This window comes from Brachycentrus maculatus, unplaced genomic scaffold (assembly GCF_059751285.1).
Source record: "Brachycentrus maculatus isolate JH-2025_06_01 unplaced genomic scaffold, ASM5975128v1 h1tg000004l, whole genome shotgun sequence".
NCBI lineage: Eukaryota > Metazoa > Arthropoda > Insecta > Trichoptera > Brachycentridae > Brachycentrus > Brachycentrus maculatus.
In genome coordinates this window covers 141993-168386 of record NW_028280759.1, presented here as the reverse complement: position 1 = coordinate 168386, position 26394 = coordinate 141993, and the positions used below count along the sequence as shown (strand labels likewise).

Below are 26394 nucleotides of genomic sequence, written 5' to 3'. Positions count from 1 at the left end.
ACCAATATGATAATTATTTCTAACGTATGAAAATGAAGCGTAGAGTTGGCAAAAAAATTAAAGTTGACTGAATACAGTCGAAATGCGATCTCTCAGAATAATGTTCGGTAAAGCGATATATGGTAGAAGTTAAAAAAGAGTGCAAGGTTGAGATAAGCATTATCAATCAAATTAAAAAGGTGTATTCTCAATATTATTAATATTTAAAGCATTTACTTTGTGGTTAGTCATTTTTACTTTTTTATTTTTTTACAAAAATGTTAATAAAATTAGTATATAACCACTCACCGAGATTTTTACGTCTACCGGTTTCGAGACGTACTCATCTCTTCGTCAGGACAATCACTAACACAGCATGCAAACAATACTACCCTTCACCACCATAGCACCATTTACACACTCAAAACTACACAAAATGTCTAACATATGCGATTTTTGGTCGACCCGAAGACCAACATGCACTATATGTAGTTTTCAATACAGACATGCGTTACGAGCCGAGGTTAAACGTGCAATATAATTAGACCTGTAATCGAATCAACTTATATACTTGTAGGATGAAAGGAGTGGGCGGGGTTTGAATTGGATACTGACGAATAAAATAAAAAAATAAAAAAAGGAAAAAAGGTGTGTTGAGATGGTTTGAACATGTGGAACGAATGAGTAAGGAAATAATATTTGAAGAAATTTATGAAGCAAATTGAGTTGGAAATATGTGCGGAGAAGACCAGAATAAACGTAATCAAGTACTCGTATTTCAAAACCTTGAAAACAGTCAATTCATAATTACATTCTAGACATATTATTTTCTAGGAGTCAAATGTATGGGAAGTAACTAAAGACTTTTTCATATTATTTTTTTTGACATCTCATCAAAGATGAAGAAGAATATGGAAGTCTGGGCATTTGCGGGGCTTACGACCGTCATAGGCTGGTTTAAGTGATCACTTTACACACGTGTAACATTCACCAATTCTACCCATTATTGACAACCACACTACTCAAATTCTTGGAAGTTCTATATATATGAACCAATTTAGAAACCTTGTTCATGAATCACTTAAACTTCACTAGAGACATCTATTGGTGAGATGTAAAGAAGCTTTTTATTAAGCAGAAACTCTTATATTAGTATGTGAGATCCGAATCCCGGATTATAATCACACACATGAGAAACGCCAGAAAATACCATTTTCATTTTTATTATTAAGCTTATAATTGGAGATAATCCAGATTTTGTGAACAAGTATTTGGACACACTCAAAATGTTATAAAGACTTTTTATTATATTGATGTCTCAAGATAGACGATGAAAATTGTAGACGTCTGAGTTTTTACAGGGTTTACCACCTATCAAAGGCTGGTTAAAGTGATCACTTAATACACGTGTAACATTCACCAATGATGGGTTAAATACCCATGATTGACAACTACTACTTAATTTTCGTAAATTATAATATCCTTCAATTGACGCTTTCTTTCATATGCGAGTTCTCGGCAGGATCTATGGTTCAATGTAGTAAATTTTTATTTAGTGAAACACCTTTCAAACATATTAAACCCTTTCCAGTCCATATATATATTTTTTTTAATAATTCAATCAGGTTCACAATAGATTTACAGCATTACAGGGTAAAACAATACATCCAAGTTTTTTTTTTTAATAACACTTGTGTTAAATATTTATTTTTATTTTGAAAGTATCATTGAATTCTCGTCCCAGTATACCGCACGAGAAAAAAATATGTTTGCTTGTATTTTAACACTAAACTGATTAAGAAAAAAAAATGTCAAATGACATTCGACATAGGACTCACCGGAATAAAGTCGATGTCAAATGACATTCGACATTGGACCGGAAAGGGTAAAGATTCTTTCCGAATTATGTTATTGTACATACATACGGGTCGCTTAGAAAACATGATACTGAAAAGCTCATCGCCCTGTTATAGAGGATGAACTCCGTCTAAAAGTAAGTACCAGTCCGTAAGAGACGCTTTGAAAAAATGATATTCAATTTTTATTAAGATTATATAAAACCTCGTCTCCCCGTTACAGAGGATGAACTCTGTCTCAAGGCAACGCAGTCCGTTATACGAGCATGTACTAGTTGTTAGGTGGGCACCAAGTCACAACTTATGGATGATAATGTCATTAGACCCGACTGAATGCACTGGGCAAACTTTCACAAACAAATGGCATAGCGCCAACTTTAGTTACCTCCGGCGCCATGTACTGTTTAGAACAGATATGGCGAACCATTTTGATTGCCAAAAATATATTTATTTTATCAATATAATAATATGTCACGTGCCACATGCAATGGAAATAAAAATGCTTCAAATGTTCGTGTAACTTCAGATTTTTAATAAAAAAAAGCTTTTATACATGGAAAAACATAATTTAGTTGTTATCTACGAAAAAAATTAAAATACACTTAATATCATTATCTGGTCAAATTTTAAGCTAAAATAATAAATGAAAATGACATTTTCTAGCGTTTCTCATGTATGTGATTATAATCCAGGATTCGGACTTCACATACAAAAATAAAGGTTTTTCCTCAGTAAAAAAGCTTCTTCGTCGCTAACCAATAAATGTCACAAGTGAAAATTTTAGTGATTCTTGTACAATGTTTCAAAATTGGATGATATATATGGAACATTCAAGAATTTGAGTAGTGTGATTGTCATTTTATTAAAATTAAACACTTTATTGAGTGTATTCACACCACTTTATTGAGTTTTATTTTTATTTACGACTAGTTTCGAAAACGACAGATGTTTTCATCTTCTGGTACAAATTAAAACATAATATGTTTATGAAAACATCTGTCGTTTTCGAAACTAGTCGTAAATAAAAATAAAACTCGATAAAGTGGTATATTCAAGTGTTTAATTTTAATAAAATAATCATGTCATTCCACAAAGTTAATGCCGAATCAATAAATAATATAGTGTGATTGTCAATCATGGGTAGAATTGGTGAATGTTACACATGTGTAAAGTGATAAATTAAACCAGCCTATGACGGTCGTAAGCCTTGTAAATGCCCAGACTTTCATATTCTTCATCATCCAAAAAAAATACTAATGTAAATCAAAAATGTAGAACCGTTAAAAGTTTTTTATTAGTGAGAATTTTATTATTGGATGCTAGACCAGGTTCATAGCTTTAAATAGAATACAGGCAGTAGTACTTTCGTCTGTTAGTTTACTTCTTATGTTCATATTCTTATATGTATGATTTAATAAAGTTCATTGTCCGCCTCCGTAGTGTAATGGTCAGCACGCTCGGCTACCGTTCTGGAGGTCCCGGGTTCGATTCCCAAGGGGGGTAAAAATAAATTTAAGTGTTTTTTTCACTGTAATACTTCTTCAATATTACCATGGACTGGTACCTGAAGCGGAGGGCTGATCACCTTTCCTTCATGTGTAAAACGATCATGATAACACTGCGTTTATAAGACACAGTGCCCTATGCACCATTGGGGTGCGGATAAGGGTTTGATTGATTGATTGATTGATCATTGAAGAAAATTATGTCTCATAGGAATAAGTCGACGAAAAAAATTATACATTTTCTTTTTTAATTGCATTTTTTTGTATAATCAAGTTTTTTTTCTCTTCATTCGCGTGCTATGCAAAATCATCTTGCGTGCCACCTATGGCACGCATGCCATAGGTTCACCATCCTTACTATAGGAGTATTATCAACAAGTGGAAAATACGGTGGACTAGACAGTACAGCCCGCCCAAGTTACACGACCTCGTTAGGAAGTTTATTTCAAAGTAGAATCATCATTAATCCCACGTCACAAATTAACATTCAGCCAGCCAAAAACGTGGCGTTAAATGTTTGGATACTACATATGCCACAAACTAAGTCGAAATTACAGTCTAGTGGTTGGTATTTTGAATATTTTATACCACGAAGATGCAAAGGAGATGTGCTTTTCTAGTGAAAATAGAAATATTCACTTACCTACAATATTTGAATTGTGATATAGGGAAATAATGCAAGGCTGAGATAAGCACCATATTGTTTGAAAATGATGCGGAATGCATCAAAACACGTGTCAATAATAGATTTAAAGAAATATTGTTATTTATTGAGTAAAACTTTTATTAATAAAAAGCATTATCGAAAAAATTAAGAAAGGTGTGATGAGATGGTAAATCGGATGAGTGAAGAAACAATAGTAAAACAAATTTATGGGGCGTATGTAGTTAGTAATATAATTAGAGGAAGACCGAAGAAAACTTAGTATTATCAAGTATTTCAAATACTTAAGAGTGGTCAGTCAAGTCAAGAGTCGGAATAATGGCGGGTATGTATCCCCATACAAAAAAATTTCGCCTCGTCCACATTCATGCATGTCCCCACATGCATGAATGTGGACGAGGCGAAATTTTTTTGTTATGAAAGATTGGTGAGTTGTTGTTTTCTCTCTGCCTATCCCTGCAAAAGCGGCGTGATGGTTAGTTAGTTTTTAGTTTACATCCGTCAGTGACTTAGTCACTTTGACGTTGGGTCATTTAAAAAAATCATTTCAAAAATTTAATGACTCTAATCTTATATTTTGACATTTGTGAAGAAGAATATGGAAGTCTTGGTATAAGGCTTACGATCCATCATAGGCAGGTTTAAGTACTTCTTAATCATATTATTTCGAGAAATAAAAATATGTTGTGTTTTTTGCACTCACATTTTTATTAACCAACTAGTTTCGGCAACAACCTGTTGCCGTCTTCAGGGTTTTATTTTTAACTTTATATATATATATATATATATATATATATATATATATATATATATATATATATATATATATATATATATATATATATATATATATATATATATATATATATATATATATATATATATATATATATATATATATATATATATATATATATATATATATATATATATATATATATATATATATATATATATATATATATATATATATATATATATAAACCAAAGTTAAACAAAAACTAAATATAACTAACAATCAAATAAACGAAAGTCAAAGTCCCATTTTTAATATTTTTCCCATCAAATCAAATCCCACCTAAACAGAGTTATCCCCTTCCTTGCTCTTACCCCTCCTTAAAACACCATTACCCCCACCCCTTCCCTTTTGAAACCCAACAACTTGTACACTGTTTTTTTGTTTTTTTTTTTATTTATATATATATATATATATAAATATATATATATATGTATATATATATATATATATATATATATATATATATATATATATATATATTATATATATATATATATATATATATATATATATATATATATATATACATATATATATATATATTTATATATATATATATATATATATATATATATATATATATATATATATATATATATATATATATATATATATATATATATATATTTATATATATATATATATATATTTATATATATATATATATATATATATATATATATATATATATATATATATTTATATATATATATATATATATATATATATATATAAATATTTAGTAATAAATTAAACCCTGAAGAGGGCAACAGGTTGTTGCCGAAACTAGTAGGTTGATAAAAATGTGAGTGGATCAGAACACAAAGTATTTTTATTTCTCGAAATAATATATCAATATGATCCACAAAGTTAATGGTTTTAATATTCAAAACACTTTAACACAAGTGAGATCACACGTGTAGCATTCACCATTCTTCCCATGTATTGGATAGTTAATGCCACACTAGTAAATTTTTTGGAACATCATACAATTCACACATTTATGGTTGGTAATGAAAAATATGCAATGAAAAATAGTAAATATTTTTTCAATCATTTGTTTTAAACATTAAAATGACAAATCCTTAAGGTTTTCCAGTTAACATTACTTGTAAAAATTTAAAATGTGGTAAATATACAAAACTTATCTTCTATTATCTTCAAGAGATTTTCAGACGAGCTTTTCCAATTCAATCATCATGAAATTTCCTCAGAACAGTTTCTTAAAATTCAATCTATTACCGATGCATATTTCGAGAGAAAGCTGAAATATTGATGCTATAAGATATAATACGAGAAGTCCATAAATTGTGACTGAGCCTCAATCCAATTATGGTTAGAGAAATATTTGCATAGAAATTTGTACTTCACGACATTCAAATCTTATTAAAAAAAAATGGCATCCCGAAAAAAGCTAGAAAATTATAAATGGTTTACAAAAGAAAGATAAGCTATCTAAAAAGAGTAAAGATAATTATAATAACGTAAATATGTCATTTTTTACGCTTTTTAAGGAGATTTTCCTTCATCTACAAGAAAATAAATATTATAAAAATCATAAATTTTGACCCCCCTGGGAATCGAAACCGGGACCTTCGGCATGATAGTCAAACGCACTTACCACTACAATACGAAGACGGACAAATTGATTTTACCCAAAAAAGAAAGTGTTTTAATTTAAATTACACTTGGTAAATACCATTATTTCTCGTGTTTCAATGAATTCTAAATCATTTTTTAAAAATATGCGAAAGGCTTGAAAACACGTCTCAGTATATATAGCTTTATTGTATATCACTAAATATAAAATAGTGGTATATACCACCAATTGAAAATTATATTAAAAATGGATATTACCACAAAGTGACTGCCAAATCAAGTAAATTTTTTTTTCAATGTAGAGTTCATGAATTTCTGCTGTAAATATCTAGATTGTATTTTAATATGTATTTTTAAAAATGCACACTGTCTTTTTAATCTCTCTCGATCCTCGGTAAATTTTTTTATTTATTTTACTAATTTCAAACAGCATTTTGTAATATTTTTAAGTATCTAATTACAGTGAATACTATGTAAATAAATATCTAATCCTTTCTAAAAAGCATCAGAGGAGGCAAAGAAAATCAAGTTGATTTCCCCTGTGAACAAAATAGTACTTGAATATGAATGTGTGTACGGTATGCTTGTCAATGTTAGGAGAAAAAACTTGTGAATTTTTTCTCAGTTTTAAAAAAGGCATTATTTTATTAGAGGTCCCAGATATACTTTTAAAGAAAAAACAAGTGTATGATTAAACATATGACATGATTATTTGAAGAGAAAATTAAAACTTTACCCTTAAAAATGCCGCAATCTTTGAAAATAGTATTAAATGTTGTGTCCAACATTTTGATTGTGTCCAAATACTTGTTCACAAATCTGGATTATCTCCAATTATATGAATATTTTTCATATTATTTATTGGTGAATATTACACGCGTCTAAAGTGATCACTTAAACCAGCCTATGACGGTCGTCTGCCCCGTAAATACCCAGACTTCCATATTCTTCTTCATCGTTGATGAGATGTCAAAAAAATATTTAAAAAAAACTTTATAAAATAAAACTGAAACATTGTTTTTAAGCACTTATTTTGGTATTTTTATTCAACCGGTTTTGACAATAACCTTGTCATCTTCAGTGATGGACATGTACACCATCCCTGATGATGACAAAGTATTTGGAGCAACCGGTTGGAGAAAAGTACTATAAATAAGAGTAGTTAAAAATAAAACTTAAGTTCTATTTCATAAAATTTTAGTGCCACATAGTATCTGAAAAAATGTTCAAAATATTAAATTGTAGGGAAATGAAGCACGAAGTTGTCGAAATTAGGATGAAAGAAGACAAAACGCAGTTGAAATGCGATATCTCAGATGAATATGCGGCAAATCGATGTTTGATAGATGTTCGAATTGTGAAATAGGAAACGAAAGCAGGACTTAGATAAACATTATCGATAAAAATTAAAAAAGGTGTGTTGAGATGGTTTGAACACGTGGAATAAATGATTGACAAAATAACCAAAAAACAAATTATAAGGCGGATGTAGTAAGAAAACTAGTATTACAAATCTTTGAAAGCGGTCAGAGTCGGAATAACCGTCCATTATGTGTGAGGAAATGCAAATGAGGAATGCAAATGAGGAAAAGAGGAGAAGATTGATTGAAAAGAAAGAGTGGTGTTGCATTTTATTATCTCTGCCTCCCTCTGCGTTAAAGGCATGATGCCTATTTTTTTTTAATTAATGTTTTTCTTTAAAAAGTTAGTTAATCACTCGGACAAATACAAAACTCACAATAAAAAGCACTATGAAAAGGTTGAATGTGAAACGGTTATAACAGTATAAGTTCGTATGAAGTAGGCGTGTTCATTGTCTATTTAGTTGGACGTCTGCCAAAAAACACCTGTTGTAATGAAAATGGAGTGGGTTTATTTTACCAAAGGATTTCTATTGAAAATTGTATTCTATGTAACATTGTATATTACTGTACTAGCCCATTGTAACGGTTAAATACGATGAATTGTCGATAAGTTCTCACTCATTCTTATATGTGTCGCCTACTTTCAAAATGCGCCAGATACATGTTAATCGATTTTACAAAAAATGCTGAATTCTCCGAGTAACATTTATGTTTCGAAAATTTGTATATATTTAGAAAAAATATTATGAATTAGAGTACTTCCCATTTTTTGGATTTTTTTCAATTTTTGAATTAAAAAAAAAACACGAGACACAAACCGATAATGACGTCATCTTAATTTTTGACCTATTCCCGCACTCTGATTATCCGATATGGGTCAGAAGGCAAGTTTCATGAATATAGCGGAATTTGAAATACAAAGCTGTTTTTAAATAATTTTTGGTAGGGTTTTCAGGTATATAAATATTTTGAACAATAAAACCCACAATTGGCATTCCGATAGAGTTTTTATTTTAAAATCTTATAAAATTGGATCTGGCGGATTTTGAAAGTAGGCAACACAATATATAGTATTATATGAATCGAAAATTACAAAAAGACGGGTGATTAATCATTTCGTCGAACAATGAACAAGAAAATACATTAAGGGCTTCCAATACAACCTCTAACAGAAATGTATATTTCTTTTTTTTTATCATTAGCTAATAGAAATAACTGGTAATTTTATAAGCTTCATAAAAGTTGATAATCATATTTTGATACTTTTTCCAGTATTTAAAATAACTTGGTAAAGATCTGGCATACATTTTAAAGGGTCTCTGCTGGATAGAAGATTTTTTCAAATCAAACATCGACTGCCGCAAACGTTCATATATAGCTATATCAAGCTAACTTGATATTTTTTCATCCCATTTTGAGTATGTTCAAATACCAATAAAAATATAAATCTAAAGCTAGGTAAAGCTTACTCAATCCAACAAAGATGTCTGTTGTGAATTCATATGTACTGTGTCATGATATGGATCATATATCTAGGAGTTCAAATATTTGAGTAGTTTGGTTGTCAATTATGGGTATGTGTGTAAGAAAAATAATTTTATTGTTCGTTTGCTCGAAATCTTATATCTCCCAAATTAATTCACTGATTTCTTTGAAATTATGATACAACGTTACCTTTAAACACGTGCGTGTTTTCATATATCTGTTTAAGGTAAAAACATGTTTTTTACGGCAGCGCCATCTATGAAGAGTAACAGCAATACACATAATGCAAAACATTGCTTATGACTGACAGCGTGCTTCTTGACGTCTGCTTAAAAATTATGTTGAATAAAAAAAAAGCAATCACAATGATGTGAACTCATTCTCGATTCAATGATAAAACATAGTTAGTTTTGGGATATAATAATACAACATGTTGACGCGATGCCCTAATGCCGATAATGCGTAGTTTGCATTAGGGAATTAAACAATGTCAGAAATGTGTACTTTTTTTTCTTTCTTTTCCATACAACCAAACTGGGCCGCATAGACGGTTACAGCTTGTTAATTATTTCACTCTTTTTCATATAAAAAAAACAATTGAATATTTCGCCCAAAAGTTTTTGATGTAATTTAAAATATTCTACATGATTTTGTATTAAACGGAAATATTTTTTACGTTGATGATAAATGTAACATTTCTACATCGTTGTTACATTCTAAATCTAGTTAACAGAAACAAAGAGAAGTTGTTATTACGACAATGCTGGGAAAGTTTTTCAATTGAAAGCTCTGTGCAAATAAAACTCAAACCTGAAAGTTACGAGCTCAGAATAAATGAGTTAAATCTTTCAGGAAATCACAATTTTTCACAAACATTCTAGGATTTCATCATATAACCTGTGTTTTCCTCTAAGGAAACTTATTTTAGTAAGGAAAGTATCTGATAAATTGTTTTATCTTACTTAACTAAATTTTAAGATGTTAATTCATTTTTAACGAAACTAAAAATAAGATAAATTAAAAACAAGAGTATCTTTACGTGCTTGGTTCAGAAGAGCACCATAATATTTTGAGGATGTCTTAATCTTCATCCATTCTCTGCAAACGTATTATTTTTATTTATATATTATATCAATATAAATGAAGAAGATACTGCTGAATAAAAAATGTACTCAACTCATTTGTTTCATTATTAATCAAAGTTTTCTTAAGTAAATACCAATATTTCTTTAAATCTATTTTGACATGTGTTTCGATGCAATTCGCATAATTTTATCAACACCGATTATGAAGCTAATTCTAAGCTTTAGAGCTGACTCTTTGGGACGTTGAAGGTTGAAGATATTCTCATATTGTCATATCTTTATCTACATTTGTGGAAATATCAATATAAGTGACTTCTTAGAAATATTCTTAAAATCAATCGGTTTTCTTTACTTTGTATTTTATACGCAACATTTTAAGTGTGTCCAAATACTTGTCCACAAATCTGGATGTACTCCATTAAGGAGTTATTTTTTCATTGTAAATATATCTGTGGTTCGTATTTGCATATATCCAAATAAAAGGGTTTCTTGTCAATAAAAGCTTTTTCAATCCAACATAGATGGTTGTCGTAATCCCATAGTATTACTGTGTCATGATGATATATTTAGGAGTTCCAAAACTTTGAGTATTGTGGTTGTCAATTATAGGTAAAATAATACAAGGATTTTACCAGACTTGTTTATTTTTACAAATTGATATTATCAATTAACACACAGATTCCGTATTTCTGACAAAATAAGACAAAATCCAAAGAAAAAAATAAGGTATAAAGATTTTAATTTTTTTAAAAATTATATTACAAACAAAATGAGAATTCTTTGATTTATAATGTGCACAAGTATTGCATTTTCTTTTGCATGTGATATTTTCAAACAAATCCTGGGGCTTAAAGTTGTAGTTCAAAAATACATTTGAAATTATTTTCAAAAGTTGTGTGATTTGAAAGTGTTGCCAGTTATCATAGCGTAAAACATTATTTGATTTCTCTGGCGTGATAAAAGTTTCAATAATTTATTCCCATTTCTAATTTAAAACTTTCAGTATTTGACAAAATTAATGTTGCTCCTGCGACAACAGAAAACATGGCCGTTATCAAATTTGGAAACTTTGACATGTCAACCAATTTCTGTTTTCTATTCCCACTCCGTGTTGTAGCGTTCTACACCCCAGTTATTATTACTATTAGACAGTTAACTTGGTTAAAACTAACGTTTACTTGGCAAAGAACATCTTTTTGGCCAAGTATTCGTTAAATCGCAACTTCATTTTCTCAAAATCCAGGTAACATTTTACGTAAATGATTTTTTTCATAAAACATTGATGATTGTATTGAAAATAGCTATATCCAGCTAACCTGATATTTTTTCATCCCATTTTGAGTATGTTCAAATACTTGTTCACAAATCTGGATTCCAATAAAAAATATATATCTAAAGCAAGGTAAAGCTTACTCCATCTAACATAGATGTCTGTGTGAATTCGTATGTACTGTGTCATGATATTGATCATATATCTAGGAGTTCAAATATTTGAGTAGTTTGGTTGTCAATTATGGGTAGAATGTGTGTTAGAAAAATAATTTTACTGTTCGTTTGCTCAAAATCTTATATTTCTTAATTTAATTCATTGATTTCTTTTAAATTATGGGTACAACGTTACCTTTAAACACGTGCGTGCTTTTATATACCTGTGAGAGGTCAAAACATGTTTCTTACTATTTTTAGTATTATCATTATTAAAACATTATCGAACTCTGTAAATGAGATGTTAAATCAAACGAGACACGTGTCATAATAGATTTTCTTAAAAAAAATTGCAAGTACAAAGTAAAAGTTCAAATCAAAATAAATACAAGCAACCGTTTGTTTTGTGACTCGAGGTCAAGTGTCGTATTAGCTTTTCGCTCTCCATGATAGTAATTTGGAGACTCGAGAAATGAATTGTTTCGCTGCAATCGCAGACAAAAGTTGCTAAATAAACTAAAAAGTGTTTTACGAGAGTAAGTTTACTGCAAGGCGTGTACAAAGTGTTTCTGCTTTGTGGTAAGAAACTACGTAGACGCGTAAAAACAACAAAAGCTTTACAATTCAAAGTAGAAAGTTAGTTTTATACCAAGCTTTTTAGGTAAAAGCGAGGAATGAATTACATGAAACCATTAATATTTGCATTTTGACATCTTAGTGTAGGTGAAGAAAATATGAAAATATGGGTATTTACAGGGCTTACGACTCGTCATATTCTGGTTCAAGTGATCACTTTATATGCGTGCAACACTCACCATTCTACCCATGATTAACAACCGCATTACTCAATTTTTGGAACTCTTACTAAACAATTATTACAACGCTTTCCCACAGATATAGCCAGAAGGAATAGAACGCCACTCCAATCTATGTATCTTTGCAAAACAATTATCGCCTCTTCTACATTCATGCATCTCCTCATACTTACACGCGGATTATTCCGGCTCCTGACCTGACCACGCCCGAGTATTTTAATGCACATTAATATTTATTTTAAGTCTTCACCGACTTACTCTTCATTACTGAGGGTTGTGACCCTTGTGGAAGCAATGACTCTTCTCCAGTTATCCCTTGACTGCACTGCACGTAGCGCTCCAACCATCGAGGTGCCTGTTGCTGCCTTAGCTTGATCGGTCCATCGTGAGGGGATTTTCCTCTCCCTCTCTTCCCTTCCAGGCTACCATTACAATCAGTCAAGTTCACATTAAAAGTTATTTTAACTCTTCTTCTTCATTATCCAAGACTGTGTCCTGCTATTATTGGAGTCAACTCCTGGGAAATGGAAGACCAGCTGTCTTTCCATCTCTTAGGTGGTCTTCCTGGGGTCTGTTACCTCTTATTTTAGAGGTATTTTATGGATGTTATCATAATGTATTGCCAAGCCTCGGCTGTGGAAGAGTTAACAGCCCGCTAAGTAATATGACCTTTATAATTTACTAGTCTACGCTGCCTGATTTTATCGCCCCTTAGATTTTTGTCATTTAGGTACCTACACCGTTGAGCACATCGAACCTCTTCAAACCTTTTAAAATGTATCCAAGTGTAAATTTTGGGTAGGCACCCTCATCACATTATCCAAAATATCTCGCCTTAAATGTCACGGGATAAACATTTCCTTTCAATTATAGTATATTACTTTTATTGTGTTAACAACACATGATAATAAAAAATTAATTATTTTTCATTATGCGTTGTCATATATTAGGTGTCTCAGCAGCGACAGAAGTGAATATGAAAGTCATTTTGAACTCACATTAAGTGATCACGTTATACACTGTGTGACCATTACTTTTGAGGTGATTATACGAGTATGAAGATTCAAGAATACCTTGATTTTTGTACTCATCATAAGATTGCATACAATTTGTCTTTGACTTGAGCTTTGATCTTTCTCTTTCCACCTTTTTCTTCCTATCCTTCTTTCAGATATTTTCACAAATTATTAATTGTGGAATTTTATAACTGGAATAGCACAAGTATTTAATTTAATTTAAATTTTTTTTTTTTATTTAATTTTTTATTTATTTATTTGTTTATTTTCATAATACATAGATACATTCAATATACATATTCATTTCATATACACATTTATTATACGTATTACGGCTCTTTAGGCATGGCCTGTGTTGAGCCGAATACTAACATGGTAATACAAAGTTTATATATTTTTATTTTTTATTTTTAATATATATATATTTTTTTAATGATTAGATTATAAACATAACATACAGGAGATACAAAAATAATTTATGTTTTAAGGTTTTTCAATGTGATAATTACACCTGGACTTTAATTCATTCACTTTCCACCTTGTCCCTTCCAATGTTAAGTAACCATCGACGGACACTGTTCTTAAAGACCTGATCACTCCTGGAAATCTTAATGGTTTCGGGCAGCAAATTAAAAATTTTTGGAGCGAGGAATGAAAAATTTTTTTGGGCATAACTTGTTTTAATGGCTGGGCCAATGCAGTTTTTATTTAATGCTGCCCGGGTTCGAATAGTTTGTTGCGATTTAACCTTTTCCATTTTATTCCAGAAGAGAATCAGTACTTCCTTGACGAACAGTTGCCGTACGTCTAGTACCATATAGCTTGTAAATAGCTCATTGGATGGGTAATGACTTGAATAATGTAACTATTCTGTAAAATTATCAAATAAAAAACATTGATTTGTAATGAAAATCGTACTTACTTCCTTTAAGGACACTGTTTATCAATAAAAAATAAAAATAGAATTAATAACTAAGGAAACCTATCTTTAAAAACGCCACTTTATTTAAATTTAGTTAACAATAGTCTTGTTGCAAGAAGGTCTTGGCTCTGGATGCAGTTGGTCGAGTGGGCAGGTGAAAAGAGCGATTGCAAGTGTGTAAGAGCTTTTAAAGCCTCCGCTACGTCACTGTTCTCGCTATCTCACTGTTACTAACTTGACAGCTTGACAGGTCCACTGTCCATTAAGTGACCTACCCGAGTAACCACACTATCATATTCTTATCGCAGATATTACTGTCATCTATTGAGAACTTTATAACGTAAATTGCTTTTCTCTTCATACTGTTAATGACACTTTTTTAAACTTATTTTTACTTAAAAGGAGACGCTTAAATATCAATATATGTCATTCTTATTACACTGATTAACTAAATACAGGTTAATAATATATTTGTTTTAAAGAAATAATTCTGAAAGCCAAAAATCCTATAAAATAATATATTATTTTATAGGATTTTATGAGCTTTTTTTTAAAATATGTTGTACATTAAAAGCATTGTTAACATTGTGGTATGGTAAAATAATACTCTCCTTATCATTCATCGTTCACTTTATATAATACTAATTTGATTTTTTTTTTGTAATAAATAAAAATTAAATAATTTAAATTTGTAATTTATTGGTGAATTGAATTAACTCGTATATAAAATGAAACACTTAATAAATATCTAATTCCTATAATAATTTTTATTTACCATGTTGTAATTTAATTTTCTCAATCATTATTATTTTTATTATTATTCAGCTTTATTTAAAATTAAATATTTTTTCCATACCTGCTATTTGATAAAAAGTATCTGGAAGATGGTTACATTATATTTTTGAATAAATAAGTTCATTGTAAATTCAGCAATATAATCAATCAAATTTAGATCTGTCATTTTGATAGATCATATTCCTCAATTTTTCAGACAGTGAAAGAAATAAGATCTTGATAAATTTCCGTTTCGGTCCGGATTCATGTATATTCGTTTTTCCTCATACACATTTTTACAATATCATTATTTCGGTGTTTGAAAATAATGTGAAATACATCGAAACATGTGTCATAATAGATTTTATGAAATAATGGTGTTCGCCAAGTAAAACTGAAATTAAAAACACATTAATATAAATTTAAATTTTCAATAATGTGTCGTCACTGGATTTTCCATTCCTTACCTTTCGATTTCCCTTTTCTTTTCAAAACCATATATTTATTTCGAAGCAAAACTTATTTTTTCAATACAAAAACGGTGTTTTAAACAAAATAATAAGTTCGTTAAATTTTACCTGAGTTTAAAGAAAATTAAGCTTAGATCTATCGGTTATCTCACCTTAGGAGAGAAAATCTGGATTATTTAATGTTTTTCTCAGATAGTTTGTGGTACATTATATAAACTTGACGTCGCCCACCTTATCAAGCTGATATACCCTGGGAATATTAGAAAGAGGGGTAGGGAGATGAAAGAAAATTCAGCACAAAAAATATACTTAAATTGATTTAATTAAAAATATAAAAATTATACGAAAGTGACTTTAACTTAAACTAATCTTATTCACTATCTTAAATTAGCTTAAAATTAATTAATCCTATCTTAAATTAAACTTATTCTAACCTTTGGTGAAAAAGATGCGCCGTGATGATGAGGTGGCCGTGATCCTTTGTGAAAAAGCTGCGCCGTTGGATGCTGGGATGAGGTTCTTCTTATGACGGGCCGCCGTGCGATGATTCTTGCTTCTTATCTTCTTCTTCTCCTAGTAGAGCTTCAGCTCTTAATTTGAGGCTTATGACCCGGCGTGGGTCTGCTTTTGATACTCCGGATGAGTAACTCCCTTTTTTCTATCTTCTCTCTCCCTGCGTAGAGCTCCCGCTCTTCTCCTCACTTAAGTCTTAAAACCTGGTGTAGGTATGCTCCTTCTAACTGATTTCTCCCGACTGCTCGATCCCCCCTGATCTCTCCCGACTGCTGCTTACAACTCCTCGATCCCACTGATTTCCCGAATGCTCCTTCCAACTCTTCTTCTTCTCTGTGTCTTCTGACTGACCAGCCGTCCGACTGGTCGATCTCCTCTTACGACTTACTCCCTCCAACTGATCCTTCCAATTGTTGGCTTCCAAGTCTGACTTCCAAGTCCTGGCTTCTAAGTCCCCGACTTCCAAGTGATTATTCCGACCAGTCCGACTGGTCGGTCTTTCCTTTTACGACTGATTCCTCCCAACTGATCCTTCCAACTGTTGGCTTCCAAGAGAGACTTCCAAGTCCTACTTCCAAGTGCTATTCCGACCAACTGCCGGCTTTCAAGAGATCGATCCCACTGATTTCTTCCCGTTATATTCGGTTTCTCTCCTTGAAGATCACGCCCTCGAAACCATTTTTCATTGGCTGACGGTGCGCTTGTATCCACCCCCAAAATTTTCAACGTCTAGACATCAATTATCAAACTTAATTTTATTTGCGCTATATCATAAACAAATGTTTTTACTATAATAATAAAAACCGCCGGGAAATAATCCCTTTACACAAAGGCCAGCGGGTTGGCGACAGTTTTTTTATGATTCAAACCTTTTAATACATTTTAGTTTTACGACAAGTAAATTATAAAAGGTCGGTGCCATAAAACGTATTTGCGCGCACAGAAAAATGTACCTAAGACTAATTAAATTAAACGATTGATAATTGATTATTTTTGCCAGGCTAGAGGAGAAACGTGGTTTCACCACGTCAATTTTTAAAATAAAACAACTTTGTTTTTAACCACTTTTTATTCGTACATTTTTTCTCGAACCGGTTTCGACAAGAACCTTTACATCATCAGGGTTAAACATGTACTAGTACATGTTAAACCCTTAGGATGACAAGGTTCTTGTTTAATGCGGTTAGAGAAAAAATATACTAATAAAAAGTGGTTGAAAACGAAGTTGTTTTTTTTATCAAGCAGTTTTTTTTTTCAAACATTAGAAATATGTTCGCAAATCTTTTATTTTTATTTAAAAGGGATCATAAAAACATGTAATTAAAATGTAACTTTGTTTTAAAACCACCTTAAATTCATAGTGATTTTAAAACAAAGTTACATTTTAATTATTAAATGGAAAATCACAAAGTTAGTGCTTCAAATATAAATTATATAAAAATATGTATTCACAGTGCATCTTTGATTCATGTGGTGCACAGTGGTTGAATGCTCCGAATATGGTAGCGTATGTGGTCTAAGGGCGCTCAGGCGTCTGACAGAGTGGATCTAATTCGAGCATTCACAGCGTGAATGTAGTTACACGGCATTAAAATAATCTCCCAATAGAATGTCAGCCATTATGTTCTGCTGTGACTTTCCACGGTCGTGTGATTATTTCTGACGCGACGAATAAATTTCTACAGAATTATTAGTCGTAAAATTTTATTGTCCTCGTGAATAGAGCTTTTGATAACCACATTAAACTATTTTTAACGGAAAGTTCACATTTTAGTGAAAAATGTTGCTTATTTATAGATTTAAATTATTCTTTTCATACAATATTGTATTTATATTATATACTAGCTGTACCCGGAGAACTTTGAGAACTTTATGACGTAAATTGCTTTTCTCTTCATACTGTTTCTGACACATTTTTAACTTATTTTTACTTAAAAGGAGACGCTTAAATATCAATATATGTCATTCTTATTAGACTGATTTACTAAACATAATTTAATTATATATTTATTTTAGAGAAATAATTCTGAAAGCCTTCATTATATATTCTTTTTTAGGATTTTATGAGCTTTTGTGTATGTAATATATTTTTTTAATATGTTGTACATTAAAAGCATTGTAAACTTGGTTTTATACTCATATAATGCATTTATATTATACACTAGCTGTACTCGGCAACGCGTTGCTGTGGCTTAGTCTGATTAAATTTGAAAAAAAAATCAAGTCTGGTATATTAATTGGAATTTTCGTGAATTGAAATTTTTCTTATTTTAATCCTTATCCGCACATAATGGTTCATAGGGTACTGCGTCGTATTGACGTACTGTTATCTTCATCGTTAAATATTTGAAGGCAGGGTGATTAGTCCTGCTTGTCCAGGAGGATATTTAATAAATAAATGAGTGAAAAATCAAAAAAAAATTGACCCCCCTAAAAATCGATCCCGGGACTTCCAGCATGGTAGCTAAATATGCTTTCCACTATACTATAATGCTAGAGAGGGTAAGGTTAGCAGAAGGTAAAAGCAAAAAGAAAAAAAACCTTACTTTTTTTAACAAAATTGTCAGTATTATTAGTATTTTATGTAGTTATTAGTTTGTGAATAGTGCTATGGTAGTGACGTGTAGTATTTTTTGCAAACTATTGCAGAAATTGTCCTGACAAAGAGACGGGTACGTCTCGAAACCGGTTGACAAAAATCTCGGTGAGTGGTTATATTACTAACATTTTTGTTAAAAAAATATATAATTAAAAAATACTTTTCAGAAAGTATATGCTTTAAACATTAATAATATTAAGATTACATAGAAAAAATATTTCTTCGTATAATATTTTCTCCTATTGCAAACAAAATTCTTCACATAATAACTCCGTTAAACTTTTTCGTGGGTCTATAGAAATGAAATAAAAAGTCATCTCAGGGGTATAACGCGCGTCACGCAAACTTACCCAACACAACTTTTTACTTTTCTCCTGTTTACTTTAAAAATTGTGCCCAAAATGAATACAATTCCGAAGACTGTTTACTCAGAGTATACGTCTTCCATCAAATTATTCCAATTCCATCCATCAGTGAGCGTAAAAATCACTTATCCATTTTATTTTTCGTTGAAGTATACCCGGCGCGTTCCAGCTATACTTGGTATAGCTGCTATTTCTTTTACCCGCCCAGTAAAATTTACTCGAATATATTATTGGGTCTTATAAAAAGTTTCAGCGTTTTTTTGGTACATTTTTGAACAAAAATGCTCTTTATAATTAAAATGTAACTTTGTTTTAAAATCACTATAAATATTTTATTATAACTTAATAAAAATTTCTACCGGTTACGAAGCTAACTGCTTTTTTATCAAGACTGATTAATACTTCAGTTTTGAAAAAATTGCGGTTAGCTTCGAGACCGATAGACATTATAATTAAGTTATGATAAAACACTTATGGTGATTTTAAAACAATGTTACATTTTAATTACAAAATGGAAAATCACAAAGTTAGTGCTTCAAATATAAATTACAAAAATATTCTTTATTGAGAATTAATTTTGAACAAGTACTTAATGAACATTTTTATATGTGATCTTTTACCTTTTTTTGGGTAGCTTCATAATTCCATCAGTGTAGAACTTCTGTGGTTTATCGTCGAAAGATTTGGCGAAGTGACTTTCAGCGGCGCTTCAGTCGGCCAATTTTTCACCATCAAGAGAGATTTGCAGAGACCAAAATTTGAAATCTGGTGGATGCATCAAAACTTCCCAATCAATTTCGTCGATTTATCCCGAGTCATCTGAGATGTGTCATCATTTGAAACCGAAATCAAGTTGAAAATTTCGTCTGTAATACAATGACTCTTCCAAGACGAAATAACCCGTTGAGCTTAATAATAATAATATTAAAACCCTTATCCGCACCCCAATGGTGCATAGGGCACTGCGTCCAGACGTACTTTAAACGCAGTGTTATCTTGATCGTTTACACACGAAGGAAAGGTGATCAGCCCTCCGCTTCAGGTACCAGTCCAGGGTAATATTGAATAAATATGACAGTGAAAAAGTCACTTATTTTTATTTTACCCCCCTTGGGAATCGAACCCGGGACTTCCAGAACGGTAGCCGAGCGTGCTGACCATTACACTACGGAGGCGGACAAACCCGTTGAGCTTAAACTTAATCATTGTCATAAAAAAGGATAAACCATGAGAGAAGGTTATATGTAAACTAACCATCAGTCCACTTCTCCCCATTTCTTATTCGCGTGCGGTCTATTCTCTCTACCTACCCCTGCGAAAAGCTGCATGATGGTTAGTTAGTTAGATACTCGATCATTCAAAGTTTTCCGTGTAATATTTTGAATGCAATATTTACGCATTAATTAATAGAAATTCAATGGGACCGATAGTGACGTCAGCTATTACCGGTCCCGCCTCCGTAGTGTAATGGTCAGCATGCTCGTCTACCGCTCTGGAGGACCCGGTTTCGATTCCCAGGGGGGTCAAATAAATATAAGTGATTTTTTCACTCTAATATTTATTCCATATTACCCTGGACTGGTACCTGAAGCGGAAGGCTGATCACCTTTCCTTCATGTGTTAACGATCAAGATAACACTGCGTTTGTATGATGCAGTGCCCTATGCATCATTGGGGTGCGGATAAGGGTTTTAATGAATGAATGAAAAATAACATCATAAAAAAACGTATTTGTTAATTTATTTAATTTTTGTTTAAACATTGAGGAAAGAGTATTTGTATTCGAGAGAAGTCTTTTAGTGATCTGATCCTTCCTTCGCATGTGTGTTATATTATCCTGCAATTTGAGTCACTTCAAGAGTTAAAAGTTATAAAGGTCTAAGATTTTGTGACTCGGAGTGTATTTATAATGACGAACTGACCATATTAAGTTTAAGACCACAAGGTAGGCTATGGTTTCCGAATTTGCAGACGTGGGTTATATCAAATTCATGTAATTCGCAATGTAAATACATACAGTTAATACTCATTTGCAAAATAATACCTTCTTAACCCCTAACCGAATTGTCGTGTTAAAGTAAAGGTCTCCAGACGTATTTAAAGGCGTAGTTCCAAATAAATTTCTTTAGATTTCGAGGGTGTTTGTCCACTACCCGGAATTTTACCGTCTGACACGTCAGTTAGCGTTTCAAAACGATGATTGGCTTGGATTGGCTTGTGCTTTTGTCCATATTTCTTCGGATCAGAGCTCTTGATCGGTGCGTGAATACGTTGCGCGTAAATTCGATAACGTTAACATAAACTGTCGTAGTCGCTTTCATTTTTCAAAACCGGACTGCCGGACGGTAAAATTCCGAGTAGTGTGCCCTAAGTGTTTATAAAGTGGAATTCACAAAGTGAACAATGAATGATAAAGAGAGTATTTTATTACCATGCCACAAAGTTATCAATGCTTTTAATAAACAAAATATTATAACTTTCCATTGAAACCGAATGATTTTAAGTACCTACCAAAATGATTCAGCTATACTTGTATGATATATATATATATATATATATATATATATATATATATATATATATATATATATATATATATATATATATATGATGGTATTCATGAATATGCTTTTGTTTCAGGGCATGGTTCGCGTGCAGTTGGAGATGCAGATGGCCAACACAGTTTGCGAGGTGGGGGTCGCCAGCGGGGCGGGGGCGCCCGGTCCCCTGGCAGCCGCCCCCACTGCAGCGCAGTGCTATGACCGAGATAAACAGGTGATCATATTTAAATGCAAATAAGGCATTTATCATAATAATGTTTCCATATAAATGCAGATCGAGTTACTGTTAACTCATTTTTTTTTTAATTATACCACATACACTACTCCCGTGATCTTTCGTTGGACTGTTGTTATTCTAAAACTGTGCAGTGTAAATAAAGGAATCCTTGCTATTCATTCATAATTTATTCCGTATCAAAACTGCCAAAAAAAATAGTAATAAGAAAATAATAAAAATATTACATAATTTATTTTTGAAGCAATAACGTGTGATTTCTCATTTCACAATTAAAATATAACTTTTTTTTAAATCTCTATATGTATTGAAGTCATAGTGATTTAAAAACAAAGTTGTATTTTAATTTCATTGTTTTAAGATCACTGTATATATTAGAGTTATAGTGATTTTAAAACAAAGTTTTTTTTTCTGATTCTACAATTATTTGTTCCTGGTGGGATACGAGTTTACACTTTGGAGTAAGTGCGCTTATTGATGTAACGTTAACTGTCACTGTTTAATGAAAAAATCAAAGTAAACATTTTTTTAGGGAAAGTGGCAAATTAAAAACCCTACGCGAAATTCTAGTTTTATTAAAGGTATCATTATACGTGACTGATAATTTATACCGTGTTGCAATGGACAAGATAATTGAAAAAAAAATTAAAGAAATTGTTAATAGTAAAAATATTTTATAATAAATACGTAGTTTGTAATTTAAAAAAAAATGGACTACGACACGGTAGAAAATAGTTAATAATTAAATAAGTAAATAATTTTTTAGGAATAATATGTAACACTTTCGCTACACGTTCACAGATATGACGAATGAAGGTATGCACCAAGAGTGTGCTATCAATTGCTACTTTTCTCCATTTCATACCTTCTCTTCGTCTTCAATCGCTTAAATTATCTAGTTTAAGCGATTAAGGATTAAGAAAATCTAAAACGCACTCAAGTATATATGAACAACACATATCTAGGAACACCTTTTTAAAAAACCTCTCAGATCATCTTTTCAATATATTTAAAAATGGTCTCGGTATATGTATAAAAAAATCTAAGTGAGGAAATCCATGCTTAGATAAATAAAACAGCTTCTTTAGTGAATTGATTTACGGTTACAATTCATGTAAGTGGTTTCTTGTGTAAAAAGAAGGAAAAAAAACATCTTGCGGGAATAAACAAAGAAATATTTTCTAGATTCACTTTCCATTCAAACGTTATAATAAGAATATTTAAAGTTTCTTAGAGATTCTTAATTGATTACTTTAAGGAAGGTTAGATCCTTGCTTGACCTGAAGTTTACCCTGAAAAACTCCTCATTAAAATATATTTCATCCTCTTGAAAAATTACAGTTTGAGCGTTCTTGAAATACCGAGTACTTATTCATTAGTTTTCTCGATGGACTCTCGACAAGAAAAAAGGTCATTTTAACTGAGAGACACAAGCAAAAATGGAATAAAAGTCAGTACTTTTTTAATTACTGTAACTTTTTTAATTAAAGATTACCAGACATTTACTTCTTTAAAAAGTAGGAAGTATCTCTTCTCACTATAGAGACGAATAAAATATGTGAGGAATTTTCCTCTACTAATACGCCTGAAAAAATCATTCGAATATTCCAAATGAGTTTTTCTTTGTTTCAAAATATGTATCATAGCTTATAAAATGGCAATTCACTTTATCGATCATAAAAAACTATTTTTTTATGTCAAAAATTCAACTTCTTTTAAATCACACACATATGAATCTATGTATTATAGATAAAAGGTGGCGCAAAATAAATCACCCTATAATGTTATATTTTTTTAAATGGCTAAACAGCTGCAATATACAAACAAATTAAGGTTATTCAAAATTATTCATCCAACTTTGTTTTTGAAAAACTTTTTTACTAAATAAAAAATATATGATTTGAGTAATGTTCTTCGTCTTTATTTGGATTTTTACAATTTTTTCAATGGAAAAGATGTTATTTATCATATGACTACCGCCAGTGTTGGAACATATATTGCTCACTCCTTTCAAGAACGTCATAAATCAAAAAACTTGATTTTTCATTAGAACGTTTTTAAAGTTTAAAAATATAACGCAATGTATTAAAAATAAATATCAAGCCACTTATAGAACTTTTTATTGTGCAACACATCTTTTAAGGTAGAACATGAAGGTTTTTTGTCCATTTGAAAAATATTTAATATATTTAAAAAAATAATTAAACAATACCTACCTTTTCTTCAAAATGCAAAAACAACATTTTCTGCCCTGTAGTGCGTAATTATTAAGTTAAAAATATGACACTTGTTCTGGGATATAGAACATTTTCTGGGCATTCCGAAAACATGCACAACTGAAAATTTCTTGAAAGGAGTGAACGATATGTGCCCGTTTTTTTCAATCTTTTTGTTTACTGCAGTAGTTTTATTTAAAATGTCAAATATAATAAAATGTCAAATAAATAATATATGTAGAAATTATAACATGTTCCGATAGTGTGATTAATTTTGCGCCACCCAGTATATAAAATTATACTTTATATATCTAGTTTGTTGAGTTGAATAATAAACAAGATTTTCCAGCTTTTTATAGCCATCGTAAAGTGCAAGCATCATAAATCTCAAGCACTTATAGGCTGAACATTTCAGGAAATATCTGGTCCTAATCTATAGAGCTTTTATCTTCGATAGGAAGTAAAGTCGTTCAAGAGTTGTTATTTTTTCAATTTTCTGAAATCATCGATCATTATGCTTTTACTGTTAGTCTGTAAAAATATGTGAGAAAATGCTGGAAAGAATAAAAGGAGGCTGAGTAAAGTAATGTATCAATTTAAAGAATATTTCATACATTTTATTAATGATGGATGGAAAATGATCATAATAAATTCAACAATATATAATGTCAAAATTATTATTTAAAAAATATTTTTGATAACAAACTTTACAGTTATGTTTATTACATATTTTATTTATTGTTTTAGCATTAACTTTGTGGTAAGACATGTTACAATGATTAAAGAAAATACTTGTTTTTTACCGATTGAGTTTTATTATAGACTACATTTTTCAGAAGTTAAACTTCCATCATTCAGGTCTGTATAATATGTTATTATATAGACCTGAATGATAGAAGTTTAACTTCTGAAACATGTAGTCTATAATAAAACTCAAGTGGTAAAAAACAAGTGTTTTCTTTAATCATGGTTATTACATATTTGGTTTCCATTTTACCTTAACAAAGCAAACAAAAGTTTCATGTCTTAATATCAAAAACTTATTTTAAGTATTAAAAATAAAAAATTGTGATTATGATTTTAGTTTAAAATATAACCTTGTCTTTTTTAAATTTTGAGTGACTTAAGAAAAGTAAAACATGTTTATGTGGCAAATGGCGATGAAAATAGAATCAAAGGAAGGGTGAGGAAAACTTTATGTAATGTATTTCAAATACAGTGACAGTGGTCAGGAGTCGGAATATTTAGCTTGAATGTACATACGAGGAGATGCATGAATGTGGCAAGGGCTAAGATTGTTTGCAATCTGCAAGACAGAGTGGCATTCTATTATCTCCCCCTACCCCTGCGGTGAAACGACTTGATAGTAAGTTTGTTATTTTATAAAGGTCTATCACTCTTAGTTGATTTTCCATTTCAAATTGAACTATTTTTTTTTCGAATTCTGTAATATTCGTAGACATTAAGGGCTGTCTTCTTCTTGTCTTCATCTTGTTGTAGGCCTTGTGGCTTGTTTTTAAGAGGGATTAGCCTCCTGCGATGTCGATTCCCAGCTATCGACCCATCTCTTTAGTGGTCTGCCCGGGAGTCGTCTACCATGGGGTAGGCCGTATGGTGTGATGTGTGGGAGTCTGGATGATTCCATTCTCCTCGCATGCGCATACTATTGTCTCCTACGTTGCCTTCCCCACCATACGACATCTTCGATCTCGCATGAAGGGCTATGATAGTTTCATTTACAAGTTACAAGAGCAACGAATATATGCAAAGCGATCATAATCTTTAAAACGGTAAAACTAAATGCATTTAAACTGTGATTTATTTTTAAAAAGTTTCTGCAAAAAACATACAAACAATTTTTGTTATTATAATTTTTTATAAATACGTACTTTGTTGGTAAATTAAAATAAGACCCGACACTGGCACAAAATTCCTTTCTCCGTTACTGGGTGACTACCAAATATAATTTAAAGAGTGAAAAAAATATGGATTTATTATACTACTTCTACCATCACGCCGTTTCCCACGGGTAGGCAGAAAGGATGAAACGCCACACTCCTCTGTCCTGGCATACACTCCTCGCCTCCTTCACATCTATTCATCTAGTCATACACGCCCTCCGATTGCGCAGACTTTTGACACCGCCA

The 26394-nt window shown here is 31.1% G+C and overlaps 1 protein-coding gene across 1 annotated transcript in view; it reads left to right on the top strand.

The window, feature by feature from the left end:
• The window catches only part of LOC148313882 (uncharacterized), a 106378-nt gene that overhangs the window by 59455 nt on the left and 20529 nt on the right, over window positions 1-26394 (top strand). The window contains exon 5 of the mRNA XM_088277750.1: window positions 21876-22010. Coding sequence (XP_088133876.1) covers window positions 21876-22010 — 135 coding nt within the window. The remainder of the gene's footprint in view (window positions 1-21875; window positions 22011-26394) is intronic.